The sequence below is a fragment of the Impatiens glandulifera genome, chromosome 3 (assembly GCF_907164915.1).
Source record: "Impatiens glandulifera chromosome 3, dImpGla2.1, whole genome shotgun sequence".
Taxonomy (NCBI): domain Eukaryota; kingdom Viridiplantae; phylum Streptophyta; class Magnoliopsida; order Ericales; family Balsaminaceae; genus Impatiens; species Impatiens glandulifera.
The window spans coordinates 50,012,662-50,029,125 of record NC_061864.1 but is presented as its reverse complement, the minus strand read 5'-3'; the positions used below and the strand labels follow the sequence as shown (position 1 = coordinate 50,029,125).

The 16,464-nt window shown below is 30.9% G+C and overlaps 1 protein-coding gene across 1 annotated transcript; it reads right to left on the bottom strand.

Annotated features, from left to right (window-relative positions):
* Positions 1-3,000: 3,000 nt before the first annotated feature.
* Positions 3,001-14,110, bottom strand: LOC124928850 (CHD3-type chromatin-remodeling factor PICKLE-like). Its single transcript, XM_047469103.1, has 31 exons — positions 13,990-14,110; positions 13,734-13,898; positions 13,110-13,250; positions 12,869-13,023; positions 12,396-12,557; positions 11,825-12,057; positions 11,624-11,719; positions 11,226-11,362; positions 10,938-11,144; positions 10,748-10,855; positions 9,955-10,005; positions 9,776-9,875; positions 8,955-9,097; positions 8,761-8,864; positions 8,529-8,667; positions 8,278-8,447; positions 8,029-8,095; positions 7,528-7,650; positions 7,053-7,162; positions 6,903-6,984; positions 6,352-6,549; positions 5,957-6,128; positions 5,778-5,874; positions 5,122-5,196; positions 4,938-4,999; positions 4,724-4,800; positions 4,504-4,634; positions 4,024-4,321; positions 3,682-3,766; positions 3,446-3,516; positions 3,001-3,383 (listed from the first exon to the last, which is right to left on the bottom strand). The coding sequence occupies exons 2-31, from the start codon at positions 13,893-13,895 to the stop codon at positions 3,228-3,230; spliced, it is 3,912 nt and encodes a 1,303-aa protein (XP_047325059.1). The 5' UTR covers positions 13,896-13,898; positions 13,990-14,110; the 3' UTR covers positions 3,001-3,227.
* Between the last annotated feature and the right edge of the window lie 2,354 nt (positions 14,111-16,464).

The following is a 16,464-nucleotide window of genomic DNA, read 5'->3' as shown; positions in this document are numbered from 1 at the left end:
TAATGAATCGACTTATTAAAGGAAGAAAAATCCAAGACAATGTGTTCATTGCACAAGAAAACATGCATATGTTCAGAAAGAGAAAGAAGGGAAAACAATTGAATTTTCTCTTAAAGCTTGATATGAAAAAATCATACTATAGATTGGATGGGCCTTCCTTTTCCAAGAATGATTAAAATGAGATTTTCTGATAAATAGATTAAAATGATTATGAAAATATCATCAGTCTCATATCAAATTAATTTCATGGAGATCCACTTTCTCCGTAACTTTTTTCTTTTGCTACTGAAGGTTTGATAAAATTTATTGATAAATTAATTGTTATTAGTGATATTGTAAGGATCAAAATTGGAAGAAGTGAACCAAAAATCCCAAATCTTCTATTTGCAGATGATTCAGTTCTATTTGGGCAAGCTAATATAAGGGAGACTATAAAAATTACGAATACTCTCAATAGGTATTGTCATGCATCAAGTCAGCTCATTAATCTTAGTAAGCCAGCTCATTAATCTTAGTAAGCCATGCATCACTTAGTCAAAATGCACATCTAATAAGTCCAACAAAATCTCTCTAGATTAATAAATATTCCTCTTAACCCACATGAATAGAGTTTATTATGGTATCTCACTTGAATGGGGAGATAAAAAAAAGAAATGTTTAATAATTTAGAGCATGGTATCTCACTTGAATGGGGAGATAAAAAAAAGAAATGTTTAATAATTTAGAGATAAACATATTAGGATATGTTCACAGTTGGATAGCCAAACTTTAATCACAAACGAAAAAATAAGTTTTAATTAAAAATATTTTACAATCACTTCTAAATTACCTTATGAATGTTATTCGAAGATTGTAAGAGCATGAATAGAGTTATGTTGACCAAACAAGCTTTTAGGCTATATACTCATGAGTTATGTTGACCAAACAAGCTTTTAGGCTATATACTTTCCAAGCTCGTCATTTTGGGATGTTAAAGACTAAGTTAATTCATCATGGATTTGGAATAGTATTATCTAGGGCAAGGGTCTCCTAGATAATAATATGAGATGACAAATTATATTGGGTAAGGTAACCAAGATTTGAGAACATAAATGGATTCCATCATGTACCAAACTAAACAGCACATATAATATTCCTCAAACTCATGTCAATGAACTCTTACTTGATGATGGGAAAAAGCTGAAATATTGAAATTCTTGCACAAATTTTCAATAATTATATAATGTTAGAAATCTTGTCAATCCTTTTAGCAGGTGTATAGCAGGTGCAGAGGAAGGTGCAGAGGAAGATGATATTAAAGTTTGAGATTAGTCTAATGATGGAGTATATAACGTTAATTATGGCTATCTAGATGAGACTCAGATCAACCATAAGAATAATTTATAAAATAATTTTCATATTTGTGGAAAAATTTAGAACTTTAAGTGCCCACCAAAAATAAAAATAAAATTTATGTGGATAAAGAAGTGATATCAAAAATGAATATTTAAAAAATATGTGATTACACATATTATGTGTAGTCCATGTAATAACTCACATTAAACAACTAAACATGTTGTTCTTGATTGTGATTTTGTCAAAAATATTTGACATAAATCAAATATTCAAAGTAAGTATCTTCACAATAATGATTATTTTTATAGGATTTGATACTCTTAAATTTAAAAAATATTAAAAAGAGAGAGGATGATCAGTTGAAAAGTTGAAAAATTGTGTGGATAATCAATTAAAAGTGAGTTAAAAGAATCACAAGAACAAATTTATCCAAATCAAATCATTGCACATTTAGATACGGTTATCAATAAAAGTACGAAAAGAAGTTATGTTGAACTGATATTGTGCATGCCAAGTGGAGAAATTATTATAAGAGGGACACAATCTTTTTATGGTATTGATGTCATAATTTCTGAAATAGAGGCTTTAAAACTAACAAAGAAATGGCGGAGGAACTACAACTGTTATCATATTTTTTTACTGTAATTGATTATTAAAAATCTCAAAAACATCAAAGTTTAATACATACCACAAGGCGAGACAATAAAAATAGACATTTTTAAATGTCTTAAAATTAAAAAAGTTTCAAAATAGTTTGAACTAAGAGAGAATTCAATTTTGTCGCACATTGGATTGCAAGGAAATTGATTCACTGATTACTTGGAATGTACTTAACTTTCAATAAATTCAAAACCTACTTCTCACTGACCACAAATATTTTGATACACTTGAACTTAATCAAGATAACTCGACAGATAGAATAAAGGGAAAATGAAAAAATTCGAGAGACGATATATATACAACTAAAGTATTTGAGAGTCTTATTGAGTTTTTTTATTTCTCATCTACAAGATCTAATTACTCTTAGGCTCGTTTCCTTTAATAAAATTTATACTTTTTGCTTTAATAAAATTTATACTTTTTTGTTAGTTTTTTTCAGCGATGAACTATTATTGTATTTTCTTACTCAATAAATATATATTAGTTTTGAAAAAAAAAAGTTAATTTTTTTTTAAATATTTTATTAAAATACTAATTTAGATAAAATAATATTTTAAAATATACTTTAATTATATATATAATATATTTATTCAAACTTGCCTTCACTACTTCTATGTGTTTTCAAACTGGTCAATGTATTTATTCATAATAAAAAAAAAATAATCTCCAAGAAGACTGCCTAAGTACTTTCTTTAAAGACTAGCATTGTTTTGCAATATATGTATGATTTGATTGATCACCTCATAAACAAATATTTTTGTTCACTAACAAATGATCTTGACTAGAGCATCTAAGAAAACTGATATTTATATTTAGTGCAATTTAATGAGAATTTGTTCCTTAAATTAAAAGAATCAAGTGTCAAATTCACCAGTTCAAAACCAGACCTAAAAATTTGGGGAATGATAAAAGTAAATTGCTTCCCGCAACTACCAAACCAAACTGCAAAAATGAACTAAACAACATAATAAAACCAATCGGACTAACAACTAAATAACATGAATCTTGAAACTAAACCTATCTAGGTTAGCAAACAGAAAGCCATTGTATCAGGCCTGTACAAATGTATCATGCTAGACAAAAGATCAAAACTCTATTCGATACAGCAACTGATTTTTTTTTTCATTTTACATGCGGATGCAACATCAGTTGTATAGAAATAGTTTTACAACAGTTGCATGGATTTTAATCATTACAGACCGACCAGACAAAATTAACACCTTCGTTTCATTTCATGTAGCAGGTTTTCCAGGCGGCACTGTTGAATTAGACGGTGCACTTGGCGTCAGAATCCTATTTATTTCCTGGGAAATATTTTCGAGCGAGGAGTTGTTCTCACTCGACTGGAAACCACCTGATTGCTTGCTTTTGCCCACTACTTTGCACATCTACATTATAAATAATAGATTAGTCATTTGCCACTAAACTAGCCCTCCATATATAAACATACCTCATTATAAAGACGGGCCAATTCCAAATGATCAGGCTTATTAACAGTTGCTGCTGAGGTTTCTGCTGCAGCTGGTGAGTAGACAAGAGAGATGAGAAAAATAATGTCAAAACCTGCTTCTCAAATGGCATTTCATTTCAAAATTAATATTTTTTAGTGAATTACTGATAAACCTTACTCAACTAATACCATCCCACATTTAACAAATTAAGTAGAAGCAAATAATTGGTACTTACACAAGGGTTGCATCTCTGGCAACTCGATATTGCTTTCAGCAACGAAAACATCTGCATTTTCTGCTTCAGCAGGAGAGCCATATCCCTGCAGAGTATCAATAAACAATGATCAGCGTTATCAATCCTTTATCATACCATTGATCACTGACTTAATCAATCAAATCATTAATAAATATAACAAATTACCCCATATTTTAGTAAATTTTAACCCCAATAATCTACTTTTTCATCAAACAAGATTTTAGTTTTACAATCTAGATATTTTTTCTTAGATAACACTGGATCAATCAGGCCCAAGAAGATAGAGTAGTAGGCTAGTAAGTTAATTCAGTAGAAACTTACGTAGACTTCCTTTTGGTATTCCAGGGTTAAGGCTTTCTCCAAAAGAAGAAGTCTTTTCTTAACAAACTCAACTAGTTTTCTCTGCAGATCTCGATATTGGGATAATGAAGCAATATCCTGAGGCCCTTGTGCTCCGTTGCTGGCAGCAGGAAATTCAGTGCTAGATGTAGCTTCATTCACTAGTGGGGCTCCAAAGACTGGAGCAGTCATGGAGGGAAGATTCAGCTCCTGACAAATGAGCTCCTGAATCTTCAGATCCTTGTCATCGACAATTGCTTGCCAACGTCCATAACCATGCCTTTATATTGAAGATAAAAAACCATTAAAACAAATGATCCTTTAAATTATACTACTTTAACCCACATCAAACAAGCCCTTAAAAAAAACTCTCTCAGAAAATTAGCACAATCACTATTGTTATCTTTCATCATTTTCAAAGCACTAGAAAGGCTCCTTCTTGAATATATATGTACTACATACCTCAGTTCAGCACGCAGTAACAAAATATCGTATTCTTCCTTCCAAGACCTTCCACTTTTAATGCCTGGGCAGCAAAGCAGTATTTCATCTTCAAAAAGTGGACTGCCAGGATTTTCTGAGGCAAACTTTAACTGTGGAGAGGGGGTAGAGCAACAACCCAATCATGAAAAATATAATTTCTTAACTCAGAGAGATAACTGTATCAAGCATACTAACTTACTTTATCCCGCATCATTGATAACAATGAAATCCTCACGAGTAAATCTTCAATTCTTAGCCCTTCCTTAGGCACACCATCTGCAGTAAATATGATTATTAGCTGAAAATTCAAAAGAGATGAAGAAATATGACATTATGGAAGAAAGAGCTCTAAAGCAGCATCAACATTATTTAAATATACAATGACGTCTTTCCCCAAAAAAATATACAATAACCTGAAAAGGTAGGGGCGTCTGTAATATTTTCAGATATGTGAGCCAAAAAAAGATTAGCATATCTGCAAGAAATAAATTATCCATAAAAGAAATTAGCCAAAACAATAATTTGGCCACCACAGACTAAACCTAAAAGTTGTACAGTAAGGCAAAATAATGTGGGGTCAATGAATTCATTACTTACTCATTAATTTCCTCATATGTTTTTTGCTTCAATCTTGACGTGAACTCGGCCCAGTCATATTCACCAAGTCCAAACCTGTAAGAAAAATGTGATATTACAATCTCTTAAACACAGAGCAAGCAGCAGTAATTTGAAGCTTTCTTGACCTATTGAGTACCTTAACTCTATGAGTAACTAAATATTTAGTATGTGTTTGTAAAACTGTCTAATATAGTAGTGTACAAGAATCCCATGAACTAAAATCCACTAGTCATATCTTGTGACTGCTACAGTTGAAAGATATTATGCTAAGAGTCATTGTTGAAGCTTTCCAAATTCTCGCACACAAAAAATGATTCTGCTGCAGTCATTGTTAGAGTTTTTTTTTAAGGTCACTTTTTATTGCATGAAAATTCGTGAAACGTGAAAGTCATTGTGGAAGATTATTCAAGAGAGATCTCATCAGTTGCAAATTGCCTATGCTGATACTCTTAGCACAATAATAATTAGCCACTCTAACAGTTTATAGTGGGGGCAAGTGTGTTGAGTAGTGGTGTCATACTTTTGTCCCTACGATTTTCCCATTTTCCGCTATTAACTAAAAAAATAAAAAGAAAAGAAGTGGTGACAACTGAAAAAGATTAATTAAAAAAATCAAGGCAAAGATGTCACTCAACCTCATCAAAATTTGGACAAAAGCAGCCCTTTGATTTCGATTGAAACCCATTATCCTCAATGATCTTCCTTCTCCTTCCATCAAAGGAATTAGATCCACTACAAAAGTTACAGAATTATTAGAAGATCACTACTACTTCCAGCCACATTATGTAGATGATACCAAGAACATGTACTATACCTCGAACTCGCTTTCTGGAGGCCTTCTTCCCAACAGGGATAGCTGGTACTGAAGTCTCACCCTCACTTAATTCAGCATCGGCTTCAACCTCAGCTTCATAGTTATCATCATCTTCACCATCAGAGCTTACATCTTCCAGACCAGCGCAGTCATTATCCTCAATATGTAACATCTACATATGTTGAACGAGCACATCAAACACTTGAACTCAATGTATGTTAACAAGAATATATTAGTCAAAATTAAAATCATAATTAGCTACACGTTTCTGATCTTTTCTATGCAATTTTCTCTCCAAACAAGTTCAGATAATAATAACAAACCAGGCTAGAAACCAAGATCATTCAGAAAATGAGTACAGCATAAACTATATCAATGTTACATTATCAAAATACCTGTTTACGGCTTCTCTTTCCTTTCCCCATTGCATTAAGCTCGTCAACTTTATGCACTTCATATCTGTCTTTAAGAAGCTCTTCCCAATAGCTTGCCTTTTCGGGATTGTTGATGGCAGAAATATCTTCAGCAGGCTGGACTGGCTGTTCATCTTCTTTTCCTTTCTCTTCTTCATCAACATAATTATAATTGGCTACCTATAGTGTTTTGTTGTGTCAGTTTCTTAAAATTCAGGCATAGGAATAGATAATAAAATTGAGTATACATGTGATTATTCTCAGCCAAAACAATTCCCTTGCACTTCATGTGAGAAAATTCAAGGTTTTTTTCAAAGCAAGATGATTATAGACTCAATTGTTTTGGCTGAGAATAACCATGCATAGAAAAAATATTTATATTCTATTAAAGCGTGGCCATGGCAGCAAATATATGAGCTGTCTGTTGATAAGTCATGATGCAGTTGTAAGAAATCATTATGTGGACCTAATCATGATGCAGTTGTAAGAAATGATTATGTGGACCTAACTATGGAGAAATCAAGATCACTGACCTTAAAAGCCTTTAAGAATCCATCCTCCTCTTCTTCATCATCAATACTGTCTTCATCCCCGACTTGTTCGCGGTTAAGTAACCTAACAAATGATGCATTTTAGCAGATTGTGTGGTACCCATAAGAAATAAACAAGAGCATAACAATTACCTATCTATTGCATCATCATCATAGTGAATTTGGCGGGATTTTCCAGTTTCATCATCTTCATCAGCAAATAGCTCCTTTGAACCATACCTAATGATGTCATTTAATTGTTCCTGTAATTAAATAGTATCTAGAATTAATCATCCTTCAATTGAAAAAAGCATACCATCCTCAAATTCAAAAATCCGTTCTTTACTGTACAACCTAATGAAGCAACATATATGCCCCTGTATAATTTAATAACAAACATCATTAATAAATACATATATACACCGAAAGGATGTAACAATTTCATTATTCCACATTTTCGCAAAATCTAAAATTTGTGGTGAAAACCAACTTCATTACAAACTTTAGAAATTGAATGAAATGAACTTTCATTTAAAAACTTTAAAGTTTACGTGAAAAATATAATATCATTCCCCTGATGCTTGAACGCACAGATCTTTATTGTTAAACCAGATCCAGCATTTCATACCTGGTTAATGTTTTGTGATTTAAGCTTTCCAACAACAAGATGCTCTAAGACCATTTTCTTCTGTGTCATTTGCATCATCCTTTCTTCAATGGATCCTCTCGTTATAAGCCTGTAAATCAGTACCTGCAAAGTAAGGATATAATGATAACCACTGGTATAAGTTGCATTATAAGAGAGTTGTAACATTTATAATGTGTTAACTCATAATAAAGACTTTTTATACGATATCATAGAATAATAGTATGCTAATCAAATCCCACTATATATAATTATCCTAAATCATAATATATTATGAAATATTATTCTAAGTCTCATTAATTCTAAATAGGGTCTTTTGTTTGTCATCATTTAGTCATAGCTAGGGTTTGTCTAGCTTTGATTTTTGACCCTCCCACTTTTGGGATTTTTAATAAAATGGTATCAACCGTTTTCCCAAAAAAAAAAAAGAATACACCATATCTCATATTCCAAAAAATACACATTGAAAAGTGAGCTATCTACCTTATTTGTTTGTCCAAGACGATGGGCTCTAGCCATTGCTTGCAAATCAGCATGGGGATTCCAATCACTGCACCAACATAAGCAATGAAGTAATTAGAATTTATAATAGAAGGTAATAACATCAAGCTTCATACGATTCTTTTTTTCTCCTCCCCTTTGTGCCATCTGCGGGGAGTCGGATTTAAAAATAAAACTCCAAAAAGGTTAATATCAAGCTTTATAAGTATACCCAATCGATCATGCATTTACCTGTCATATATGATAACTGTGTCGGCAGTTGCTAAATTTATTCCCAAACCCCCAGCTCTAGTTGATAAAAGAAAACAAAATCTGGAGGAATTCTTGCCATTAAACCGGTCTATTCTTATTTGCCTCTCGGCTCCTCCAACTTTGCCATCAATCCTTTCATATTGCCATTTCTGAGAGGCGGAAACAACATTTACTACAAAAATCATCATAGACTGTGAAGAAGCAATAGATAACAGGTAACTTATGCATACTCTGTGGATTACGTAATCTTCTAGCAAGTCCAGCATGTGCTGAAACTGTGAATAAATCAGAACTCTATGACCTTGCTCTTTAAGTTTTAGCATCAACTTGTCCAGTAGTTGTAACTTCTTAGATGATTCTAACAATTGTCTACCAATTAAAACAGAAGAAGATAAAGAAGTCAGAGATTCAATAATTACCATTTCATATAATAAGGTAGAGATTGATATTATGATATATTACTTGAAAGACTCTTTCGGATCTGGTATATCAGGTTCAACACCCTCAAGCATATATGGATGACAGCAGACTTTGCGTAATTCCATTACGACGTTGATAAGAGAGATCTGTTTTCAGTGTACCACAAAATAGACAATTGTAAGCAAAAAAAGGTTATTGTAATGCCCACATTTTTGCTGGAAAAGTTGCAATCTCACCTGTGCTCCACCTTTTCTAGTTAGGATCTCATAGTTCCGAGTCAAAATAGCCTTGTAATATTCTTTCTGTTTGCTACTCAAATCTACACGTAAAATAAGCTCCTTTTTTGGAGGTAGCTCCTTCATCACATCTTTCTTCACTCCTACATTAGTAATGATTGAAGTCATTTGTAGCAAAATCAATGACAAATGAGTAATGTGTTAATTCTTCAATTCAAAAGAAAACCATGCAAACTTCAACAGAACATTACTCCATAATTGGTGGTGATAAAAATAAAAATTGTAAGATTGCTGTAACAAAAATCACCAAAGAAATATAAAAAACAGCAGCAGCTAGAATCAACAAAGAAGTCGTAACTCTTAACTAGTCAGGTCAATCCATTTGAACCCAATAGGTATTTTATATGGACCTTCCTGAAAAGCATATGAACCAAGCAATAAAAATTCATGTCTTTTGTCCCTCTCCCTTATCAGTTTATAAGATTTCTTAAAGTTTCCTACTAAATCTAGACATCAAGATGTGTAGAAGAGAATGAGAAGAATACAAGAAAGGAAAGAACATTAATGAACCTACAATATAAACAACCGGACAATGAAGATAATAATTGAAGAAGGATATAGATATTTCTGATACAAATATTTCCTACCAAATCTAGATATCATGATGTGTAGAACTGAATGTGATGAACACGAGAAAGGAAAGAATGTTCCCTAACAAAATACTAAATTATGAAAAACAAGACAATGAAGATGACATCATGGCAGCCATTAAATGATATGCATTAACATAAAATGCATAAAAGATAGCTCAGGGACTGTACTTCTAAGCAAATGGGGAGCCAACATTTTATGAAGACGCAAAATTTGCTCCTCTTGGTTAATATCCTTGAACTCCTCCTGAAACTCCTCTAAACTTCCAAACTGCAAGAATTATTGCTGAATGAATTTGGATTGAAATAAATATCAAGTCAAGAAACTAACTATCTGCAATTATTCTAACCTTTCCAGTATCAAGGAAGTGCATCAACATGAAAAGTTCATCCAGATTATTCTGTAACACAACCAAAGTACACATCAGCAAATTTTGAAGAACAATCAAATGGTAGATCCTAATACAAACTGTTGTCTACAAAACCTTATAAGCAAATGGAAGACACAATATCATGACTCAAAAGAAAGAGAACAAAATAGGCAGAACATTAAAAAGCATCAAGACCTACAACAAAGAGTAATGATGGCCGTCCATGGGACAACACTAAACCCTAGACCGCCTTCTACCTTCTGTTACAATGTGTACAAGAAAGTCCTGACTATGACATATATAGGACACAAATTAAGAAGTAAAAGACAAATAATCCTTTGACTTGAACTTAACCTAAAGACAAATTAAAGCTTAAACAAAACATTTTCATCACTTTTGCGTTTTTACATAAGTTACTAAATTTGATTATATATAGCAATCTATACTTTTCTTCTTTCTCATTAAGCAAGAACAATCTTGGCAGAAAACGCATTTCTTCTAGGTTTAGTAGACGGTGGACCACTAGAACTTAAGTAGTTCAACACAAATATCTAACAATTAATGTGATGTCTATTGAAACAAGATATTAGATACAAATATTCATCTATTAATTGACCAATTATGTGATGACCACATGTTTTCCTTAAAGTTATTCCCTCGGTGGGTAGAAGAGACATTTCTTCAAGCCACCAATCCATAGCTACAAATTTAGAAGGATGTGTATTCCATGGAAAATATCTACAATACCATATCAATTGAATTTGAAACAAACCTGAAGAGGAGTTCCAGTTAAAAGCACTCGGTGCTTGCTTAAAAACTGCTTCAAAAGGGAAAACAGTTTTGAATCCTTATTTTTCAGACGATGGCCCTCATCAACAATCTGCACAGGCATGTCAGACTTCTTCAAGAAGAAAAACAGAAATATATCCAGCAAAAAACTCAATCCAATGATAAAATCCTACCATACACTCCCATTGTATGTGTTTCAGAGAAGCAGTATCCAAATTGATCATCTCATATGATGTCAGCAGGACATCAAATTTTATCCTATCTTGCTTACTTTTGACTACAGTCTGACCAGACTTCTTTTTCTTTTTAGAGCTTTTAGGGAAGTAAAACTCGTACTCCCTTATGACAGAGCGTGCTTGAGAAGAACCAACATACATAACCTGCAGGAAGTAAACGTTTATATAGGAAAAAAGTGTATGTCACAGGAAAACTGTTATGATTAGGGGCTTCCAATTACATACAACATTCATTTGAGGAGCCCACATTGCAAATTCGCGTTCCCAGTTGCGCAATGTGGAGAGTGGTGCTACCACTATATGTGGACGGATGTTATCTTCAAAGAGAGAAGCTAAAAATGCAATACTCTGTATGGTTTTGCCTGCAATCATTGCATACAATTAGTGATGTCTATATGCTAATTATTGTCTATTTCATTGCAGTCACAAATGTAAAGTTACGCATCAAAGTAACAAGATTCTGGCATCATTTAAACTCTTTGCTTTCATATGATGGCTGACTTCAAAGTATATGTTTTTTAAAAATAAATAAAAATGTAAAAAATAAACTATAGTATATAGCATGTAGGGAATTAAACACAACCAATCAAACAAAAAGATAGAATTGACTCTGATCCACTTACCAAGGCCCATCTCATCTGCAAGTATCACATGTGTCTGTTTGGACCATGAAAAGCGCAGGAAATTTAATCCTTCAAGCTGATACGGATGGAGTGAGCCTTTATTTCCACATAAAAGAAAATCAACGTAATTAGCCTCTCACAGTTGCTAAATAAACATGAAACATATCTAATAACAGGAAATACAATTGACGGGTGGTGTACCTCCAGATAGAAATTCAGGATTGTCTTCAAATGGCTGAAAATCATTTGTTTTCTTTCCCTTTTCATTATCACGAGCATTACTTTTGCGTTTGGTTTGACGCCTAGGCTTGATGTCGTGGAATCTATCAATTTCTTTCTGAAACGATGAAATGTCTGACTCAAATTCCCAATAACATTCATCGTAAGAGAGCTCTTTCCATTTCACAAAATACTCTTTCTCGTCATCATCACCCCTGCATAATAAATGATGATATTAGAGCTCTTATCACAAACTTAGGTAAGTCATATCCTACAAGCTAAGCACGTAAATACCAGTAGCATGTTCCTTATTTCATGGAGTAATTTTTTTTATAGTTCTTCCTAATTGCTTGCATCAATAACTAGACAATGCAAAAAAAATATACTCTATATGACATCGAACTGTAATTACATTGAAGCAGAAAAAAAATATATTAACATCAGGAAGACCAACAAAAGGATGGAGTACCCAACATTAAATAAAATGAAGTTTTATCCAACCAGGTGAAGTTCTTCAAAACTAACTCATAATATCATTGGTCAGAGTTCGAACCTGCAAGCTAGGACGCGGTCGACAGTAGTCCATTCCGGTCGTATTGCAACAAATTCATCTTCAGAGTTATTAGTTGTAGATTCCTGCTTGTGAAAATTAACGACTTTCATCTTCAAACGAGGACATTCCTTATACGCTTTATGAAACTCTTTCTCAGACACCCTAAGACACAAAATAATAACCAATACAATTATTCAAAGACATCAATTATTGAATGCGGATAAAGTAGAAGAATAAGAAGATTAATTAAGGGTGTGGAGGATAAAAAAAGGAACTTAATCCCACTAAGAAGCCAAAAAAAATTATTTGATGCAAGAATTAAAAATGTATCCAATCTAGCCAGCTTTATGGAAGAAGATTTTATAGAGTTTAAAGATGGAGTTATATAAGATTAACAAGGCTCTATAAATCCTAGTGTCCATGATGTCTATTCTAGCTGTAAGGAAACATTTTATAACTCAGTAAGGAGCTACCATGTGCAATGGAGATAAGATAATCCTTTCCACTTGACCAGGTAATGTTTCACAGGCGATTGACCAGAGCTCATCTCTAAGGAGTCACTATCATTGGGTACTATAGGACGCATTTCAGAGTCTAGGATCTTTTCAACGTCATTTAAAGGGCTTACCTGCAAGCATAATAGTGTAATTTAGAGGAAATAGTTTTCATTGTGGCATTTCATACAAATGAGATTCATAGAGAGGACATTCTTACACATTCAGGACACCTCCAGTTTGTAGGAAAAGGAGCTTTCACGTGAGGAACCAAACATTTTGGATGAAAGGAATAGGTACAAGTCTCACAGGATAGAAGCTTCCCACTTTCATCATTGCACTTTTGACAAGAATCATCTTTCTACAAAGACAAGTAGCCATCCGTGAATATAGAATATAGTTCCACAAACAAGCTAAGATATAAAATGGTCAACAAGATCAAGTTCCAATACTCTGCACAATCACCATTTACAAATAGAGAAATTATCCATATAGAAATTCAATTAAATTGATGATTTAAAAACAAATATATTATACTTATTTAAAATTTGGATTGATTTCCTTAGATAGCACTTAATAAGTAATCAAATTCAAAAATTCAAGGAGAAATGAAAAGAAAATGCTATGAAAGCCTAAAATTCAAAAGCTTTCTATTCCTAGTTAACTCACCAAATGAATCAGACTACATTCAACTTGACAATTTATGAGATTATGAAATTCAAAGAAAAACAAGAAACGAATGCTAGGAAAGCCTGAAACAAAAAGCTGTTCTTGGTTCATACCCAAATGAGAATTCATCCCAAAACCAAAATGAGAAGAGAAGTTAACTTATAACAAAACTCACCGCATCATCTCTAACTATCCTCTCCAAATTCTCATTCTCAGACCTCTGTTTTCGGCGCACAATATCATCGTCATTATCATCATCATCATCATCCGAATCATCAATGCTGTATTTAGGTTTTCGATCTGTTCTAGTCCGAAGTCTCTCAACAAGGCTGGACATTTCCTGAAACAACAAAGAACGGATTACTTCAATACAAAATCTTTAAGCTAACAAATGAAGTTCGATTTCAAGAGCAAAGAATACAAATTGAAACCGCTAAATTGCCGAGGATATGAATCGAAATGAGGGTTCCAGACAGACAGAGAAATAGAGATTGAAAGAGAGCAGTAAGAAGACTGAGAGAATACTTGGGGCTAAATAAATACTACTTCCGCTTAGGCATGCTTTAAATGTCTTGTACCTGTATTTCTTTACTTATATTTTATTTATTATAAAGTTAATGATTATTAATTTATTTTATTGTTGATCAATAAAATTTAATATAGTATGATGGTCTAGAGGCTTATTAAAATAACTGAATTTGTTTTAATGTGTTTGAAATACTTTAATTTTTGTTTAATAAAAAAATGTATTGTATTAACATTTTTATAGACAATTTATTTTATTTAAATTTATTGGAACTAAAACTTATTTTAAAAAAAAAATTATATAAACTGATTAACTCAATAACCAAATCAAAACGAATTTAATTTTATTATTTATTTTTATTATATATTATATAATTTATTACATATTATTATGGGCTTCCTAATGTATCTAGTCTCTAATATTCAGCCCAATAATTCATTAAATCTGTAATCCGTAATTTTTTTTCTCTTTTTTTAGTGTTCACTCCACCTTTTTGACCTTTGTGGTTCTTCAGTTACCCATCTCATCTCTAATCTATATATATATATAATGATGCTTAATTTTTAAAGTGTTCGGATTGTCTGGTCGAGAGTTATGGTTAATTTGGATACTTGGGTCGGATTGTGGGTTGACCCGCCCATAAACGGTTAAAAATAAAATAAAAAATGATAGAGGTATGTTTCGAATTTGCAACCTAACAAAAACAAGTACAATCTTTCAACCAACTAGGCTACTAAAACTTTATATTTTAAATTTAACACCAAATTTGATGAACGCGGGACGTTTTAACATTAATATAAGTTCAATTTTTTAACTAACTAATATATATATATATATATATATATATATATATATATATATATATAATATGATGTATATATAATGATGCTGAGTAAATGGATACTTGGGTCGGACTTTGACCAACCCATAAACTTAAAACGGTTAAAAATAAAATTAAAAATGTTATCCGTAATTTTTTTTCACAGTTTTTTATATTATTACTCGTGCAAATACACGGGCTAAATGATAGTTTTAACAATATCTAAATTCTTCACTTATCTAGTTATTTCACTAGTTTTATCACCAATGTCGTCAACACCTCTACATCGTCATATATTGTCGTCGTCAATACGGTTTTACTTAGTTCAATTGTCGAATATTAACAGTGAGTCACTAAGTTTAGTTTACGTGATTTATATATTTTTTATAATTTATATATACAAAAATTTTTAAAAACTTATTATTCTGTTAACTATTTTAAGAAATTTTCTTTTATCCTATAGATAGGTGATGTTAAATATATGGTCTAAATTTAATATCCGACCGAATTCGAATAAATCGAATTTAAAATTATTTAAATCGGTTCAATTTTCAAATTTGCCTAAAAAATTAAAAATTCAAAAAAATTCGAACCAAAATCTGAAATAACCAAAAAATTATGAACATTCTAATCTTAACTTCTTTTCTCTTCCTTCTTTTTTTTTTATATTTATTAGGGTTTAAGAATTATGGATTAGATTTTAAAATTTAAGATTTATAGATTATAAATTAAAATTTTAAAAAAATAATAAGGCCAAATAAAATAGAAAGAAATTAAATTAACAGTTTCATTATATAAATATGTTTATTTTTTATTTTTTATTATTATTATTTACTATAATTTAATTTAATGTTATATATATATATATATATATTATTTTAATAATATATTTATATTTTGTAATCAATTAATAACATTTAAACTAAATAAAATATAGTTTACCTAAATTTATATCTAGTATAATTAATTTTTATATATTCATAAAAATATCATTTGTTATAAACATAATAATTAAAAAAAAAATTATAAAAAAAAATAAATGATAATAAAATTATTAGAAATTAAAAATAAAAAAACAATGTCATTGTTTTACTTAAAATACAGAATGATTATTATCATTATATTATATTTTCAAATTATATATCACACACAATATTGTATTTGTATTTCTCTACTTATATTTTTATTTATTATAAATTTATAAAGTTAATGATTATTAATTTATTTTATTGTTGAATAGTAAATCAATAAATTTTAATATAGAATGATTGCAAGGCTTATTAAAATAGACTTGAAATAAATTAATTCAATGTGTTTGAAAAAATTGAAATTTAATTTTTATTTAATAAAAAATTATCATATTAATATTTTATAGTCAATTTTATTTTATTTAAATTTTTACATAGGTTAAACTTTATGTATAAAATTGTAACTAAATCTTATTTAAAAAGGAATTATATATGTTGATTTTTATTTTTTTTAATTATTATATAATAAATTAAATATATATTTTTAAAATTATTTTATATATATAATATACTTTTGTACTATAATTAAATA

What these genes read in the sequence shown, in the direction of transcription:
- LOC124928850 (XM_047469103.1), bottom strand. Translation starts at nt 13,895, where the DNA reads ATGTCCAGCCTTGTTGAGAGACTTCGGACTAGAACAGATCGAAAACCT. An exon ending in TCTTATCTCCATTGCACATG is followed by an intron (nt 12,558 to 12,868) that starts GTAGCTCCTTAC and finishes TTTGTGTCTTAG; the next exon opens with GGTGTCTGAGAAAGAGTTTC. An exon ending in GGGCTCCTCAAATGAATGTT is followed by an intron (nt 11,145 to 11,225) that starts GTATGTAATTGG and finishes TACTTCCTGCAG; the next exon opens with GTTATGTATGTTGGTTCTTC.